The sequence below is a fragment of the Engystomops pustulosus genome, chromosome 2 (assembly GCF_040894005.1).
Source record: "Engystomops pustulosus chromosome 2, aEngPut4.maternal, whole genome shotgun sequence".
NCBI classification, from domain to species: domain Eukaryota; kingdom Metazoa; phylum Chordata; class Amphibia; order Anura; family Leptodactylidae; genus Engystomops; species Engystomops pustulosus.
In genome coordinates, this window is record NC_092412.1 from 201,055,669 (window position 1) to 201,075,293 (window position 19,625).

General features: G+C 39.5%; 1 protein-coding gene across 6 annotated transcripts in view; it reads left to right on the top strand.

Annotated features, from left to right (window-relative positions):
- The window catches only part of MID1 (midline 1), a 274,419-nt gene that overhangs the window by 174,888 nt on the left and 79,906 nt on the right, over positions 1-19,625 (top strand). For 5 of the 6 annotated variants that reach the window (XM_072137830.1, XM_072137832.1, XM_072137831.1 and 2 more), the window contains exon 2: positions 17,204-17,922. In XM_072137830.1, the coding sequence (XP_071993931.1) occupies positions 17,260-17,922 (663 nt within the window). In that variant the 5' untranslated portion in view covers positions 17,204-17,259. Of the gene's footprint in view, positions 1-9,430; positions 9,629-17,203; positions 17,923-19,625 lie in introns of those variants that run through there. The other variant, XM_072137829.1, reaches the window with a different exon arrangement.

A 19,625-nucleotide genomic window follows, 5' to 3' on the forward strand; every position in this document is an offset into this window, starting at 1 on the left:
AGTCGCCGCTCTGAACGCACTTGGTGCAGGTCAGAGCGGCGACTTCATCTTCTTCGATGGGAGGGACACGGGGAGGCAAGTACCGGGGGGGAGGGGGGGGATGGAGTGTCCCTGACTGGGCTCAGTGCGGTAGGAGCTTGGGACCCCTCGGTGCACAGGACGCGTTCATAGAGAAAACACGTCTCCCCGCTCGGGGCTTTCCTTGCGCTGGGAGACGCCATGACATTTGAATCTGAATAATGATATTTTGTAAGCGCATTTTGTGTGGAAAACTTGATGCGGCCCAGCCTTACCCAGAATCTACCTCCAGCGGCCCCCAGGTAAATTGAGTTTGAGACCCCTGTTCTAGATGTTCGGCACTCACATGCAAAGCAGGGAAAATGAATTCAACCTAGTTTGCAGTTGTTTAGACTAATTGTATTCTTTTTTAGGACATTAAAGTGAACCTGTCACCAGAAATGTGATTATCTGGTGTTAGTTTCCAGTAGCCTTTGATTTTAAAAATGCCTGTGTCAGCATTCTGAATCATTTCAGCAGTTTATACAAGTTTAATTCACATTACCTGGGTGGTGGGCAGCTGCAACCTGTGTGTGCCTCTGTCAGTCTCCTCTCCTCCACACTCATGCAGCTCCCTCTCCAGGCATCAAACTACTTTAAACTACTGAAAAAAAGCCATTTTTAAAATCAGCAAAGTGCATAAAAAACTTTTCATTTATAACACTGGTATTATGGTACATGAACAAAATTGCACACATAATACATATACTGTTACCGCCATTCCTGGCACTACTGCATGGTGCCCTTAGCATAAATGTCCTGAAAAACGTGTTTACTGTATATACTCGAGTATAAGCCGACCCGAGTTTAAGCCGAGACCCCTAATTTTACCACCAAAAACTGGGAAAACCTATTGACTCGAGTATAAGCCGAGGGTGGGAAATGCATTGGTCACATCCTCCCAGTAGTATACAGCCAGCCCAGCTTGCCCCCAGTAGTATACAGCTAGCCCAGGCTGCCCCCTTAAGTATACAGCCAGCCCAGGCTGCCCCCTTAAGTATGTGCTTATGTGCTATTACATGTAAACGTGAAAGTTTTTCAGCATCAGAAAAATGTTGTTTGAAAAATTTTGGGAAAAAAATATCCTAGGGCTGTGGATTTGGGGTATGAGTTTCCACATTCACGGGTTCACTGCAGCCAGTCGGTGGTGTTAGGAGGACTTGGTAAAATACAACCAATTATTTAATTATTTGTGTAGACATTGGCAGATCAGCATCAAATCTTTTTGCAAATGCAAAATCCTTTTTACTACTATAGTTCAGATGGTTGATGTAGGGAAAAGCTAAAATGCCCCATTAGTTCTTTTTTCAAGGCTTTGTAGTTATATGATGAGTGTAGAACCAGTTGTTTATGTATGTGGATGTGAAGCAGAACACGATCCTCATGTATGTAAAAGCCATTTAACACCCGGTTTAGCAGACGATGGTCCTTGCATGCAGCACGGTGTATGCCAGCTCATACAGACTGTGCAGATGGTCCTCTTCCCACATGACTGATCGCTGGGCGTCCTATGCAGATGTTTCTTGAATGTTGCAGGTGCAGAATCTTGTTTCTATCTTCAATAATCAATTACTCATTTTCATTGACAAATTCAGCTCATCCAAATAATTTTCTGTTATTTGTGAGGTTTCTAAACGTTCCATTACTATTTAAAGCTGGAGCTAGTATTTCCACACGGACCACAACATCTGTATGAAAGAATATTGCAGCCATTGCAGTACGTTTCCTACTTCCATAAGGAAATCTTCCTCCACAAATATCTGTGATGATAAAAGATGGAAAGCTAATCTGTTTCATATATATTGCTACAGCAATTAAAGAAAATCTACCATTAAAATGTCCTGCTATATATTATCCATTACCTCACGATAATGAGCCAAAGCCTGTCAGTGCTTTAGCTTCATAGGCTGTTACACTGTGCCAGAGTATGTCACCCACCTTCTTTTTTAAGACTCCCCCCTTCCTTTTGATTGCTGTAATCTCACTGCAACATATGAAGTTTCAGTGGCAGGGGGACGTGCTTTGCACAGTGTAACAGCTTGTGACAATACAGCATGAAGGGGCTCTGGTAACAACCCCAAAACCCTTCCGACTCATTAGCATTTTAAGAGTTGATTTTAGTTGATATTTGAAATGCTTGCATTAAATCTCTCTGTAGATTTTCTCTACAGGGAGATAAAATTTACTTTATGTCTCCAGTAATAACCATAGAACACATAAATGTGGTATTTTTGCTGATAATTGAACATGTAGAAAGAAAAGGTCATCTGTGTTATCTAGCAGGGCACCCTGCTGCTCGGAGCATTCCTCTGTACAGTATCGGAGCATGGCTGAGACAGCAGATGGGCTCCTGTGCTAATGTAGCGTGCAAAGAAATGAAGATCCAGATTTTTTAAATATTTGGAGCACATGTCGGATTTTGAGCTGTCAGCTAAATTAGAAATTAGTGAAAACCTAGTTGAAAACTCGCAGACATGAAAAGATGGACCAATGCTGCATGGCCTTTAGCTTTTTTTTGAGCAGAATGTGTAAGAAAAAGTGGTTATCAGTAGTAGTTCAGATAATGTCAAGTTAGTTACATATTTTTCCAGTTAAAAGTCTGCAATTTACAGACATTTACAATATACTATACAGTAACACAGCAACATTGACAAGTTATTTCTTTGGCTTCCTGTCCATGAACATTGGCAGAATTGTCACCAAAAGAGAACCTATTTTTTCATCTTTTTTTATTTCTGTTTTTCAGGGATCCTCATAAACTATCGCCTATGAGTGATTATTGAATCTATGACCTGCTCTACTATTTAATGGATAGGTAGCACAATTTGTTAAAATAATCGATATAGACATTGATCCATTACAAAGTCCACCTATATTCTATATCTATCTGAATAGCTATGCAAGGAAAAAACGGCAGCACTCCAATTGGATTTATTGGATATTCTTTTGGTGAGAGAGCAGGATAGTACCCAAAACTTCTCTTTTATACAAAAGACTGTGCACCTGTCTTTTTACTTTTCTGTATATCCATCCCTCCATCCATCGCTCCATCCATCCCTCCCAAGGGGTGATATGTTATTCCATGATGCAATATTTCGGTGTACCGCCATATTTTTCAAGCATGCTACTTTTGACATCATGGAATAAAGAATCAACCCTTGCTACACTTGAACATTGGAGTGCTGCCTCTCCTGTTGGACATTGCTATCTGGGATAAGGAATCTTATATATATAAGCTCCATGGTGTGAACGTATGCACTGATTGTAAACTTTTTTTATGCCTTGCCCTGGTTGCTATCCTCAACAGCTACTATAATGGTGTTTTATTTGTAAGACATACATGTAAGAGAGAATGTTTGAATTCCTCAGCTACCTAGCGATGCATTGGGCACATCTGTGGTTGATGGCAGACCGCTCCCTGTGCTATTGAACTAGAATGGCACTTAATTGGCCAGTGGCTTAATTGCTTAATTAAGACAGGGTAATGACATTTATATTCATTGTGGAATTAAGTTTTAATTACTAATATTACTAAATGTGCCTCAATAATAGTGAGGATTATGCAATCTTTAACCGGTAACAAAAAGGGAGCCGTGGTTTTTTCTATACTGTTAGCATTATTCTAAACAGAATTCTCAAATACATCATTAGGTTTAATAAAAAATGGCAGGTGCACTATTGCCAAGTGATTAAGAGTTAGTTGAACCTTTGGCAAGATCACAACTTGGAAGGAAACTTCTTATTAGTGTTGGTCGGAATATGCCGTCTGTTTGGGATTCCAAAAAGGAAGTGTGAAGTAAATGCCTTCCCGGCCCTTCACAGAATTCCTTTACGGTGTGATTTTTCCCACCTTTCCTTTGCTTTATGATATGTCTCACAAAGTTGTTAAACCAACTTACAATATCCTCTAAGTGGGTTAACAGATGGCTGTCGCCTAGAGGGTTGTGGTGGCTTTGTCCTTAGGGCTTTTGTACTGTCTATTTTGTATAACAGAATTGGCACATTTGATCTAGCATTGCAGCAAAAATGGACCGAGGAGATATTTAGGTTTTAGAGTTTGATTTACAATATTCATGTTCATCTGTCGCCTGTATACCACCTATAATAAATGTTGTGTTGAATGATATACACTGGGTGATTTTCTTTCATAAGCATTACAAGTAAATAGGCGTATAATTTTTGTTTCTCTAAGTCCTCTGCTTTTTTTTTTTGGTTATTGGAAATGTTGAGCAGCCAGAACCATGCTGAGAGCTGTCAGTCACTGACATCTGGCTGGTGGAGGGGAGCTTTGTCCTACTCTAAAGAGAAGTTCTGCGTAACCAATTCCAGCACTTGTTTATCCTTATTGCAGGATAATATAACCCCTGCTAAGATGACAAATTGTATTGCTTCCCGTTGTATTGCTACTCGTTATGAGAAAGAAATGTAGGTTAAAGTTTGTCATATTGTCTTTTATAGAAGGCCATCACCCCGTTGAATCAATCCATACCCTTTTTTGTGTTTCCCGTGCTTTGTACTTTGTGGATTATTTTCAGAGATGTTGTGTTGGATTTCATCTATTGGTAACATAACACATCGTTGACTATTGCTCCATGTTTTGTTTCACTAATGACCTTAAAATCCTGTTATTATGCCAATACACCTTAGATAGAGGTTAGAGATGGACCTGCCTATTACCATCTGATGATCCAATCATGCACATAAAAACACTTATATTCTATAAAATTTTATTGTATATCCTGAAATGTAAAGCATTCCATTGCTCACATGGAAAGCCGAGTGATGGTTTAAAATGCTAACCCCCTTCCACCCCCAATCTTCTTCCTTGTCACTTCCTTTATGTTCGTGACTAAATAAAGCCTACAGCCACTCACTAGGCAATGTTGCCAGGTTACCTCATGACACGTTCTTCCTAAATTCCCTCACAAAATGTGAAGATGTAGAAAAGGTCTGTAGAGATTAGCCCGGGGCTTGTTCTAAGAGACAAGTTATTCAGCAGAAGTTCGAAGATCATTTAATATACATTACATCACCTGGCAAAGGAAATGTTTGCTATGTTCCACATATTAAATCAAAGCAGAGCGAACCTGTTGTTAATCATAAGGCTCGGATCACCTTGATATTTGTCTGGGTTTGGAATACATGAACAGGAACCAAAAAAGCCCAGAAAATCCCATTAACAAACGAGTGTCCAAGAGTTCAAAAAAGGTGTACTGAGTTTTTGTGGCATGGGTGTTTCTTAGGTTCATCCATGAGTCGATGACTTTATTGTGAAATATTGTAAAGGTTATGCAAAACATTTCTGTTGACTTGGTGATTAAGGAATATTATTAAGGAAGGCTCATTATAGGCTTTCTGTCTACTTAAAATGATTAAAGAGAATATAACGTTAAAATCCCTTGTGCCCATCCTTTTTAGTCCTGATGTGAATTGATAGAATTTATACAGAAGCAACACTGTAGAAGGGTACTTGCCTAGTGAGCTCATTACAACAAACGACTTATAAGAATCATTTAACTAATCAAAATTACATATTAATTAGTACTTCCATATATGAACTTTCTATAATCAAGCATTAAACTTGTCCTTATCTGGCTCCGGTTCTAGTTTTGTTGCGGTCGGTGGCTCCCCAGTACACCTGGCTCAACCAGATGTGTTGGGGGGGGTCACTGAACCTGAAATGTACTTGTCAGATATTTCTTTTTCTTGACATGAGCTGGGGGGGGGGGGGTAACCAGAACCCTCCTAAGTGTAATATGGTCTTGCAGCCCCATCACATTGCAGAAGTACAGCCAACGTTTTAAACACCGCTGAATACAACTGAATATAATTTTATTAGTATGAAATAATTTCTTCAATATGGATGCTGCAATTTAGAACTCAGAGTCATGAAAAATACATTTGTACTGTAGCTGTCGAACATTAACTAAGTAACGTGTTCATCCCATCAAGGATTACATGATGGTTGTTCAGGCAAGAAAGAAACTATCCATATCATTTGAAACCAGGCAAAATGTCTGCTTACCGAAGTGTGAATCATTTGGTCAAGTGGGGTTAGAGAAATCCGCAAAGTTTTCTTAAATTCAGATATTCTTAGCCATATTTATCTGAGAGGCCCTGGATTTCACGTCAATGCACTTGAATTGGGGTGTGTCGATATTTTGCTCCAGTTCCTGTAAGCCTAGCATTCCTCGCTATTTACAGAAAACATATCCCAAAAGGGAGGTTATCCAGCTTCCCAAAGTAAAAAAATTCATTTGGAAACATAAGCAAGCATGGATATAAACACGATTATGCCTGTGGGAAAATGGTTTTCTGCTAAAATACAGAATGATTTGTTTCAGATGCTCAAATTGGATTCCAGTAAGTATAGAAGAATATGGGAGAAAACATTAGTCTTTTCTTTTCAGGTTAGTAAGCAAAATGATACATGCAATTGATTTAAATGGTTGTTTTTTACTAAATTGGTCAGTTTTATGCTGGCAAATTACGGTATATGGTAACCTATAAAGAACTAAAATTTGGAGTTTCTACAAAGTATTGTCAAAGTTGTTGCCAGGATAAATTCTTTTCAGTATGTTGTGGTTTTTAGGATATTGAGTATTGAGATATGGTTTATTCTGTGCAATTTGTGGTAAACATAAGAAACATAAGCTGAAAATAACTTTCTGTCCCCCCCCCCAAGTAGAATGGTCCAGATCATCGACTTTGCCCGAAGTCTTTCTCACCAGACTGGTGAATAGCTGAGTTGTGTGTGTAGCAGATTACTAGTGGCAAATATAACTGTACTGGTGGGGAACTTCCACTACAACCATCTGTTTTGTCTAGGGCTTAACCGCCCTTACTTCGTGTTGTACAGGTGAATTAAATATTTCATGGCTCCCGGTACCAGGAGGAGAGAACAAACCCAAGACACACGTCAGTCTCTTAGTATATGTAAAGATCTTCTCTCTCGTTTAATCTCTCAATTGCATAATATCACAGACAGAAAAAACAGCATTGGTGGGTGTGACAAGGAGATAGGAATACTGTAATGCTATTGGCCATAATGAATTTACCAGCACATTTCTCCGAAAAGGCTAATAGACCTTGTTCACAGACATGTTTATACTAATTTCCTTGTGAAGAAGGAGATAAGCTGGCTCCAGATCCAAAATATAATGCAGCATGAAGGACAGACTGGCTTCTCATTAAATGTCAAAGGGAATCAGTTGGCAGGCAAGCAAATAGGTTACAAAAAAAAATGAAGTTTGAATCATGACATTAACTTGACAGTGGTCAGCCAACATGTCCGCTGTATCTAAAATGTCGGACACTCCCTTATTGTTGGATTTCTTAAGTCAAGATGGCGTCCGAAACTAGTGCGATCTCCTTAACACATCCAATACCAGACATACCTTAAGATTGCTGTAGATCTGCTGAGGTAAGATCAATCTGTACAGGATGCTGATGCTTCAGGTTGCATGACCTCTAACAACATGGCTTCTGTTTTGCATTGCTCCTGCAAATGGCACCATCGTTAAAACCGCGATCTGGCTTTCACTCTGACAAAAAGCTTTATACTGTACTGAGAAAGGGGGGCAATAAAATTAGTATCTGTATGGGCATCCAGTGACATCAGTGATGACCTCATCAGGACAATGGACATGGAGGGAAGTTTCCATGTGCATCCTCTTTGCATGTCTGTATGTACAGATCACTGATAACGGTGATCTGACTGGGTGTTACCATGTGTGATCTGTATATAAAATCAGCAGGGAACATTGTGCTCCCTGCTATGGTGCTTCAGTTAAAATTTTAAAGTAAAAAAATCAAGAAAAGTAAAAAATAAATAAATATAAAAACAGTTAACCACTGCCTGGTCCTGGGGCCTGTGGTGTGCACCACCGTCTGGTCTGGGGGCCTATCTTGTGGAGTTTATCTATCATTGAAATTTTAATTTATAGCCTAATTTAAGTTATAACCTAGTATCAAAATGTCATTGTGAACAATTTTTAGGTTTTCAGATCTCATGAGGAATTACTTTGTCATTATGATCCTTCCCTTATACATAAATTCTGTCTGTCTGAGACTTATGTATATATTATGTTTTCCTCGCTATGAAGCGTTCACTATTGGCTGGGCCAGAGGCTTTTTCTCCCATAGCGAGATTACCCAGCCATGTGTTGTGACCTACCTTTCCTGCATGAGCGATTCTGTGACCTACCAACCAATGCCGTGCTGAGAAATTTACAAAGCTGGGAAGCAGGAAAAAAAATTTATTTTTTTTCTGGATCTCATGGTATGGTACTATATTTATACTGGCTGGCAGTGCCACGTCTTTCCCCAGACATATTGCTCCCTTCATGAAAAGAGCATTGTTCTGTCACATCTGAATCAGGCTTAACTGTTTCATATTCATTGACTGCATAGAATTTCTCCTTGCCTCCATTGTACAGGCTTGTATGGACCCGGTATCCACTTTCATCGAGTTAAACTTGTTAAAATGATGCACAAAGAGGTCTGAGATTAGAAACATACAGGGAGCAGTCTCTTAAAGGGAGAGCCGTATTGTTAACCCTGATAATGCTGGAAAAATAAAAATGTAAAAAACCTTTCTTTATATTCATTTCTATTCTGTGTACAGGGATTGGAAATTGTGTATGGATAGACAATACATATGTGCTTTAAACATGTTATTTGGTCTCATACATATTTACTTCAATTATGTTACATTAATAACTAAACATTAGTGTAGTTATTGTGGGATCCGATGTAGATATCAAGTGAGAAAAACATGCAATTGGATGTCCACATTTCTTCTTTTGCCCATACGATAATTGTAAGCTTCACTTTATGACTGGTATTTGGGATTGTACATTATAAGTTTGATGTGTGTTAATTTTACTCTCTATTGGAACCTTATACGGCATTAAGACTTCTTCAAGTGCACTTAAAGTGTATGTACTTGTATATTGTAATCGCTTGTAAAGGAGGGTGAGTTATTGTAGGGTTTCTTGTCGCTGTCTTTATTATGTTAGCATAGTTTTTTATTTTGTTGGACATTCTTTATTAGCTGTGTATGTGTCCGCTGGTAGGTCCTTAATATGTAAAGTATTGTGCCAGTGGCAGGTCAGCTTCCTGCTGCATTCATGGGAACTAGTGAGTTTCATTCAGCTGTGGATTAATTACAGAGAAAGCTGAGCTTATCCTACTTTCCACATCTCCATTACCAGATCTTGCCCCCGAACAGGTTAGAGATGCGGTAGTGAAAGAAGCTTATCCAGAGCTGCCTTTCATTCAGCTTCAGCTGGAATCTGAGAAAAAGTCCTCTCTATCTGTAGCTGGACTCGGGCTGCTAGAAGTTCTGGCGGAGGTGATTGGGTGGAGCTGGCTTTCCTGGCATTGTAACACAGATTTTCCTGTTGTGATTTAATGTCAGCAGTCTCACATTAACTACCCTAGCACAGCACAAGGATATGTTGTGTTTCAGTAGCGGTTCCCCTCAGGACCCCTGACCTGTCAGTCCTCGGTTGCTTGGTCCCCTTCTTGCACAATGCTCCACTTAACAGAAGCATGGCGAGATCCATCGGTGAGTATTCAATATGTCAACATCAAGAGGCTTTCTCCGGTAACAGATGTTGTGTCATTTAAGGCATGGCCGATCTAGTACCCCTCTATAATTACACTATGTATTCTTTCATGTGAAGGTTAAATCCTTCTCGGATTGTTTTAAGTTACAGGAGCGCTTCGCTGGTTGGGAAAAGAGGAAGGAACAGGTGGCAAGGCTGGGTAGAGGTTGGCACTGCAGTTACTAACTAGTGCCAAGTGGATTTCATTTTATTATACTGCTGATCAGTGTACACTAATATGTACCTACATCCCATTATTTTGTTCTTTATTAGTATCTATGTGTCTGTCTTTGCTTTTATTTTATGTTAGCATTTTATAATGTATGCTGGAATTGTCACTTTATATCCATTGATTTGATTAAATTATATTATCTCATATGATCTAAAATTCCGTTTAGGTTTGATAGGTTTCCTTAGGGAGCTTATTGCTCCCTGTTATGCCACAGCTTTCAATCATATCAGCGCCCTGATGACACTAAAATACACTAAATTTCTCCATTTCTTATTATCTGTATCATTCTAACTTCCCTCCATGGTCCCCTGAACAGAAGGAATCATAGGGGCCCGGTGCAAAAGCTCCAATGGTAGTCTACTCCTTCTTGCCAGTGACCTCAGGCAGTCAAAGATGCATGCTTGTAAATAAAACTAAGCTCTTCCTTGTATTCCTCGGACTGTAGAAGAAGGCCTTGAGTCCTGTCTGGTGAACTTTGTGCTCGGGTGACAGCCTGGGTGCCCACAGAGAGGGCCCTGAGTGCCACCTCAGGCACCCATGCCAAAGGTTTGCCACCACTTCCTTAGGGTATGTAAGAAATCTGTCAAGGGTCAGATTTGTCCTCCTAATGATATTTGCTGAAACTGGCAATTTAATTGGGATTAGCCAACCATACAACGTGTTTGGGAATTTAAGTTATTGGGGCCTTTTTTGTTTTTGGTACTGAGGAGAGTTTTTTTCTACTTTCTTCAGGCTGAACCCCACATGTGTATGGGAATGGGCTCAGGAGAGTTGACTTTTAACTTGACAAGAATTAGTCCAACAGCAGTCTAATGTGTATGACCAGGCTTATGCTAGATTCACATCTTGTTTTATTTACTTCATTTTAATTATTTGTCAGAAGGATTTTCATTGTATCCTTATGATGGAGGGCTGCCGTGTATCCCACTGTGCGTGCATACAGTGGGACACATTCTCAGTTTTGGCTTCTTGGGTACGGGAGGAGGAGTGAACATTGGTAAACTACTTCCGATGTTCTGCATATCACTTGAGTGACGTAACTGTCCATATTTGGGCAGTCCTATCACCAGGAAACATCTGTATAGTAAACTCAATGGAGGCTGGGGATGGACGCCATATATCTGTATCCATCCCCCATAACCTGAAATGGCGTCTGTTGCCACCTCAAATGGCTCTGCTTTTTCATCCCATCTTTCCTGCTTAATGTGACACATATATATATGGAGCAGATAGAGGCAAAAATGTCACCTCCGTCTCACAGGGAACTTTCCTGTCATACATGGAGTACAGACATGTCCAAAAGACGCAATGTGAATGAACCCTTGACACAACATTAAATAAAATATGTGAATAAAACTGCAACATTTTGTTTAATTTTACGTATTCAGATTAGTAGATCTCTCACATGTACATATATACACACACATTCACTGTGATGTCTAGAACAACGCAAATGTGTAGTTCATAGGCCAAATAAACGAAGGAAATTGGTTTTGTTTGAATAAAGGCTATTGATATTGCTAGGATTTATTTTTGTTTAGAAAAGGTGTGACGCACATTTAGGCCAAAACGGCACCAGCCTTCTTTCGGGGACAGCCGTGTTTATGTGTACCTAGATAATGGGGAGCTATATTAAAGTTATTCATTCAAGGCTCTGGTTATTCTCACACCAGAAAGGAATCCACTTGCAAATGGTTTATTCAAGTATCAAAATTTTCTTGGATTTCTGCTTTCCCTTGTCAGCTGTTTATTTTCAGGGACCATATACAACAATTCCATACGGGACATTGGATTAAAAAGCTCTTGTGCAGACACACTATTGTATTTATTATTCTATAACGGGGGCCTGTCACCTCTTACATGCCTCGTATACTAAAGGTATGAATTCCCTAAAATATTGAAGTGTTGCAGGGACCCATAACTCTGTTATTCATCCTTGAAAAAATAAACTGTTGTTTTGATCTATTTCTCGCTCCAAATTTCTATAATTCTTCAATATCTAAAACTCAGAAATACTGTTAAATTCTATATATGTGTCTCTAAATAGCTATATGATTACATGTAGAAAAAAGATAATGTGGCTCATTTACTAAGGGTTGCGCACTGCACTTTTGTCAGACTGCTCGCAGTTTTCAGGATTTGCACGGCCTGGACAGGTATTTAACAGGTGTCTGCGCTGGGATTGTGTCGCACGCGATCGGTTTTTGGCACAGCTGCGCAGGCTTCCAATGCGACACAAATTTGGGGGGCGTACTGGGATTTAACTTTCAAATTGTGTCGCAAGACAATGCATTTACATGCACACGAAGAAGAAGGGGAACTCCTTTGGACCTGAGCAGGAAGTGACACATGCAGGATATCGGGCGCACAATCTTGGCAGAGTGACAATCGTGGCAGAGTGTGGCAGAGTGTATTATCGTCAGTGCATTATATTGTGCCCCAATATCCAAAAACATGGCATCAATACCTGCTCATTGGCTCCCTTTGCTCATCTTGCTTGCATTCCGCATTCCCCTCACTCTTTCTTCTGCGGCTAGCAGTGGTAGTATGGATTGTGATGATGAATACACTATTTTTAGTTTAGAGCTGTCTAAGATCTTTATCTTTTGTTTTCTTAGTGAATGTCCTTGTTTTATCATAATAGGGCTGTTCTAAAATAGGAACTACAGAGATGTGAAAAGGTTATTCTGTTCTCTTATATGTCATACTTATCACATGGAATGGTCTTTGACTCAAGAGGAAATCTACCATAAAAATCAAGCATGATAAACTAGGGGAACTTGCTCACAGATCCAGACACTGTGATGGTGGAAATCTTCTTATTTTTGTTCCTTTGGTCTCCTTTCTAAAATCAACTTTTTAAGTTATGCTTATGAGCCTGAAGGGCTCTGGGGGAGTTACCAGAGCTCATCTATGCTGTATCTTTACAGGTGATTCCAACGTGTTACCCCCACTCCGCCCTTCTTCCTCAGAACTACCCTTTTGCCTGATGTAATCTTACTGCAGCACAGGAAGTTTCCTGGAGTGGGGAAGTGCTCCTGCACAGTGTAACAGCCTGTGAAGCAGCAGCATCCAGGGGCTTTAGTGGCATCCTCCGATCCCTTCTGGATTATTAACACAAGTTTATTTTAGAAGGAAGGGGGCCATGTATAACAAATATAAGAAGATTACCACAGTCACAGTGCCTGGATCTACAGTATGTGTAAATGTCCCTGGCTTATCATGCTTGCTTTTGATTTTCTTTAAAGTGCAGTTTTGAATCTTTCTTTAAAATACTCTATTTTCCTTACAGAGGGGGATGGTAGTGTTATTCAGAGTTTACTCTCTTCTTATCATTGTCCCAAGCCTTTTTGAAGCTCCTCCAATTGGCACCTTCTTCTTTTTTTTTTTTTTTTTTCCTTTTTCTTCAGAATCATGATTACACTTGCTCCAGAGTATCACATATTTGTCACATTGCAGTTGTCCTCATTATGTTTTGCTTTTGACATATTGACCATGGCTTTTCAAAGATCAAGACGACAGAGCTTATTGCATTTTTGTATTATTTATTTTAAATAGTGGCTTTGCATTTAATAATCACTGCTGTGCACGATTTCGGCTTCGGCTTATCCCTTGTACACAGTTGCTCAGAATCCAATTCTGTCGCTTTACACATTTGTCAGTGACCAAATTTCCATACATTAAAATCGACCATATCAGGTGGTTTTGTCCTGTGTGTTGAGTGTCAGTATTCCCTACAGCATTAATCTGAATACTTGGTTCACCCCAGAAAGGGCAAAGACCCTTGAAAAGGGTGATCCAAATGTAGCAGAGACCTTGTCCTATTATTTTATAAGCCGTTTCCATATTTAATATGCCAATTCTCCTAGTCAGACATGCATCAAGGGTTCGTGTGTGCAATCACGATAATGCTCTGTGCTATAAACACTTTAAGATATGGAATAGAAGTTAAAGTGTTAAGGTTTCAGTCTCCCCACACTTTCTTCCATTTGTTGATATTGGCAATTGTTCCCCTAGTTTGTTGAAAGATGCATGCTATTAAGGAATGCATAATATAGAAAGGAATGTCCTATATTTCTTTAAAGATGCCTTTCCTCTGATGAGCAGATGTGTTTGTGTCTCTATATTACTTCCACCTGTGGATTAGCAACAACTCCCATTTTATAATACTGGCTATCTGTAGCCCCCGACATTACCCGGGATAGTAAATTGGTCTTGGCTATAATAAAATAGAATGGGTTAACAAAAAAAATAGTTTGGATCTATCTATGTAACTCTATCTCTATGTATCACTATGTATCTGTCTCTCACTCTGTCTCCTCGTTAGGTTTAAATGCCACATCATGTCATAAGGCCTCTTGTAGATCATGCTTGATGTTAAGGGAGCTGCCTTACAAGGAGGCTAATAGAGGTGTGGTTTTCCTTATCCCATCCAGGAAAAATTATTTGCATATTTTCTCATTCTCTAAAAAATAATAAAAATCTTTATTTATATACCGCGCCATAAAATTCTGTAGTGCTTTACAGATTCTGAGAAACCTATGGAAATAAAATAATACATTACAGAGTAATAACGGTCATATAAAGCAATAGAAGTTAGGGCCCTGCTCACAAGAGCTTACAGTCTACGAAGAAGACTGAGGTGACACGGGGTATAAGAGTCCTTCCATTTTTTATGAGGGAATGGAATAAAAGGAAATTAATAAATAAAAATGCTCCTACTTAAACTAGCCATCAGCCGCCATCTTATATACAAAGTCCAAAGTCAGTGCAGTACAGAGAAGCCTGTAGCTTGGTACCTGGCATTTTCCAGATAACAGACAGAGGATTAGTAAATAGAGAGTAAGTTAAAGTTGCATGCAGTTAGCGAGTGTGATTGGCCTGCCTAAATAAATGGGTTTTTAAGACCACGTTTAAAACTTTTGTGGGTTGGGTTGTGGCAGGGCATTCCAGAGAATTGGTGCAGCTCGGGAAAAGTCCTGGAGATGGGAGTGGGAGGTTCAAATTAAGGAAGAGAATCTAAGATCACTGGTGGATCGGAGAGCGCGGGCATGCTGCCTCGGGGTTATGTGTCTCTCGGTCTCTCTGTCTCTCTCTTTGTTTTCTCTCTGTGATTTACATTTTTATCTATATGCATTTGAAGGTTTTAAATTGACTTCCACTATGCCTACAACTTTGTTCTGATCTTGTGGTTTATGGCTTACAAGTATCCATAATAGTAGTGAGCTTTAGAATCTAGAACCAGTATGACCTTTTTAAATCTTCCCAGTATTACAAAATATTTCTAATATTACTATATTATTATGTTATGTAGGCTGTGTCCACATATGACTTTATATGCTCCTTACATGGCAAAACCTGACTCGTATGCAAATGAGGCGGACGTTTTTTTGGGTGGCATTAGCAGTGAAGAAGGCAATGGCAGTGTATGGGAAATGTTATAGGGCATTGCTATTGCTGTTGAGCTGGAGGCCCTAATGCACTCTAGGTTACTCATTTATGCCTTATTTTACATTTTACTTATGTGAAGTTTTAGCATGGAAGCAGCAGCTGTAAAATCAAAACAAAGGTATGGGTGACATATGTTAGCATAGCTCTATGTAACATAGTAGTTATTTTACGTAGGTAAGAGCTTAAAGGGAATATGTCACCACAATTTATCTAAAAGGCACTTATTATTAAAATAGATGAAATTAGTTATGATTACTGGATGCATAGACCACCACGGACCAATGAAATGAAGGAACAGAGGTGCCCAATTAAGCGCTGTGCCCATTTGATCTTGCTCGGATCTTCTCTGATAGCTGACTAACTGTGTAGTGTACAGAATCATATTAATTCTATAGGCAATCTGAAAATCTTATAGCCTCATACAACCTTGAAAAGATATGACATGCCTTCTGCTTGTGAAAAAAATCCTGCCATCTCTGCCTCCCATTGACATGAATGAGAGGCAGATTATCAGTGTTTTGTGTAGCTAGAAAACCTGCTACAAGAAACTCCATGAGCGTGTGAAATTTGTGGGTTGTCAATTTCAGGTGAGCGCTGTTCAGGCATTGATGACAAAATAAAGACTGTCCACGCAGAAAACTAGAGCTGTGTAGTTGACTTTTGTATGGGGCCATGGGATCATGTAGCCCACACAACGATGCATGAAGCCTTAGGATAGCAGTTTTAGTTTATATAACTCTCTAACAAGAATGTAGGGTCATTATAAATATTTGGGGTGCTTGAGTTGCAGTAGGAAAAGATTTAAGGCCTGATACAATACTTTTATATGAATATTTAGAAGTTATATAATATGCTAGACTGTGATTTGTTCTGTGTTTGATTTATTCCTCTAAAAGTTCTCAAGAGCTTTGGATATAAAAAAACTAAATCCTATTAATATATGAACTCTTCTGGGTGAATTGTTGGGAAGTCATTGAGCAATGGTCTGTTTCCCAAGCTGCTCCTAATGAGCATAAACCTTAATGACCCGCAGTTTAGTATTTTTATGTTATTGTTTTGTGTTCTCTGCGACTCATTGAACACACCGAAAAAAAGATAATAAACTTCACAGTTTACAATGATGCAGCTGTGCTGTCTGAATTTGCCCTAGCCCAGGAACAACAACGCCAATGTATGTGGCTCTCAGAGAAGGTACATCTCGTTGAGTGTGAAGCATCGTTTTTGCTTCTGCTTCACCGACTTGTCTACCCAAAGCAGCGATGAACCCATGACAAGAGCAAAGGCAGGGAGAGCTGCGGAGGGCGACTCAACTAAGCCGCTCCCCACTCTCATACTGGATAGCATAGCAGAAAATGCGGCTCCAGTTACTTCACATTAGATTTGTGAGTCTATTTTTCACAACAAATCAGACTTGTTAAGTGTTCCTTATTCACAAAGATGTGTGAATGGTGTGTCAGTTACTTGTATAGCTAGAAATATTTTCCCATTTCCTAATGGGGGAATTTTACTACCAAGACTTTACTGTTATTTGATATAACTCCTCATATGTCTTAAGAGATAGAAAAAAATAGGTCGTTTTGAAACTGTCTTCCGCTTTGTGATTTAAGATGTCCAAGTTTCACAGTCATGATTGTGGTACCTCTAAGTTGTAATTTGATGGTGGTGTAGCTACTTTAGCCGTTATTCGTTAGCCAATTAGCCAGGAATAATTGCGAGTCTATGAACAAGAAAGAAGCCAGTTGTCGGAAGAGTGTCTACTATGGCCGTTTTGGATTGTAGTATGAATATTAAAGTTGACAACCCCCCATGGTTGACCCCTCTCGCTTAACCAAATTTTATATTGTGCTTTCAGATAGCTGATCAGCTTCCCTGGATTTCGCTGACGACACAGCAAAGCTTTGCTTGAAGATGGAAACACTGGAGTCGGAACTGACCTGCCCTATCTGTCTGGAGCTGTTTGAAGACCCACTGCTGCTGCCTTGCGCTCACAGCCTCTGTTTCAACTGTGCGCATCGCATCCTGGTCTCCCACTGTGCCAACAACGAATCCGTAGAATCTATTAACGCCTTCCAGTGCCCCACCTGCCGTTATGTCATCACACTCAGTAAGCGTGGCTTAGACGGACTCAAGAGGAACGTGACTTTGCAGAACATCATCGACAGATTTCAGAAGGCATCTGTGAGTGGGCCAAATTCCCCTAGTGAAACACGCCGGGAGCGGACATACGATACCAACAACAGCATGACTTCCAGTGAGAAAGTACTATGCCAGTTCTGTGACCAGGACCAGGCAAAAGAGGCCATAAAAACATGTGTGACTTGCGAAGTGTCTTACTGTGATGACTGCCTTAAGGCAACTCACCCTAATAAGAAGCCATTCACTGGCCATCGCTTGATTGAACCTATCCCTGACTCGCATATCAGAGGGTTAATGTGTCTGGAACATGAGGATGAAAAAGTTAATATGTACTGTGTGACAGATGACCAACTGATATGTGCCTTGTGTAAATTGGTTGGGCGACATCGGGATCATCAAGTGGCTGCATTAGCTGACCGATACGACAAGTTGAAGGTAGGAGTTTCATCCGTATTGTGAATGGAATTTCTCTAGTCACTTTTTAAATAACTTCTATCATTCACTCATGGGTTTGACATACATTAGCATTCTTTAAAACTTTTTTTTTTTTTGGAGTACCTGTTCACCTTTTTGATCTATTAGGAAGTACTTTTTTTTTTTTACTGTAGATTAATCTTTTATGTCTATCATTTATAGGAAGATTACAGTATTTAGGCTGGTTGTGGATTTGTCTAGCAAATCGCACTGTGGTCATACAAGAGTAGTGTGCCATGATCCCGAGAACCACAGGTGGTTCCACAGCAAGTTCTGGTGAAGCACATTTGGCTTTATATTCCATTTGCTTCACCTGTAACATACCACAGATTTATGGCAAACCGTATAAGGCTTTGCAGAGTGCTATACCACTATAGTTGGAAACCTTGCATAAGAAGAAATAATTTCCATATAAACTACTATTACAGATTTCCTGAACCTACATGACCTTTTAGGATAATTGTAGACACTTTAAAGACATAGCTACTGGTCGGTACTTTCAGCAGAATATGTGACACAATAGTTGAGAACTGTCACTTCTATTTTACAGTTATTGTCACGGACATGAATTACTAATCATTTTCCATCCGCTCGCTTGCCACGGTGCATTAGCGGGATGAGCGCCCTATTCATTCCTATACAAACAGGTGGAACGTTATAATCTCTGCATTAGGGAGTGTAGCGTGCACAGCTCTTTGTGAATGTTTAAATTAACGTCAGTTTTTCTGAGCTGTAATTATTATGTGAAATTACAGTAACACATTTTGTGTCATAAATAACTGTCTGGAATCTTCTTTTTTTTCTATTCTTGGGCAATGGGCTCCGTTAATTACGTACATTCTATCAAAGTAGCGTTGTTAATTATTTTAATAGCAGATCATCCTTCATTAGACAAGGAACAAAGGGGGGTCTGTGCTTTATTTTTTTTCAATTCACACAGATGGAAAAATGTTTTTTTTCCCAGTCTTTTTTGTTAGAAAACCAGTGCATGAAACATAAAAGTGAGTGAGTGTAAGCAAAGCACTGCTGTCTCTAATTCTGACAGGTTTGACTTCAGCCTGTATATAGAAGCAATTCCTGACATGCGTTCTACATTTGGAGCCATCAATTAGAGCCTACAGGTGGCTTACATGTACATGGCCCTGCCGTTTCGTGTGGGCTAGTAGAACATATGTTGCTCATTTTGCAGGACCTGAATGTCTTCCCAACCTCTATGAATAAATAAACTTGGTAATTTCATAGATAGAATTAGACTGTTCTGCTGCGGTAAATGTGGATACCCTTAGGGCTGGGGTGTAAAGTATGTTAGGTTAATGGGGGGCATGGAAATTCTTAACAAAGACAGAACTTTTAATAATCTGACGTGCTTGGAACCAATAGAAGCCTGATCTTAAAACTTAATAATATTAAATATTTAAAAATTGTGATATATATAACAAAAATGGAATGTCCTTAAAGGACTTTGGGCAGTTCCCAGTGTCCGGCATATGCACAGGCTATTGATTTGTAATGTATGGACTATAAATGTACATTCATATGTTCAGGTTTTAGTTTGCTCTGTTCGAAGCCAACTGGAAGTAAATGGCTAAAAAGTACCTGCTGTACATAAATAGAACCTGTTGGCTGTTTTGGGACCAATAAAATAAATGCTTTAATTTAAGGAA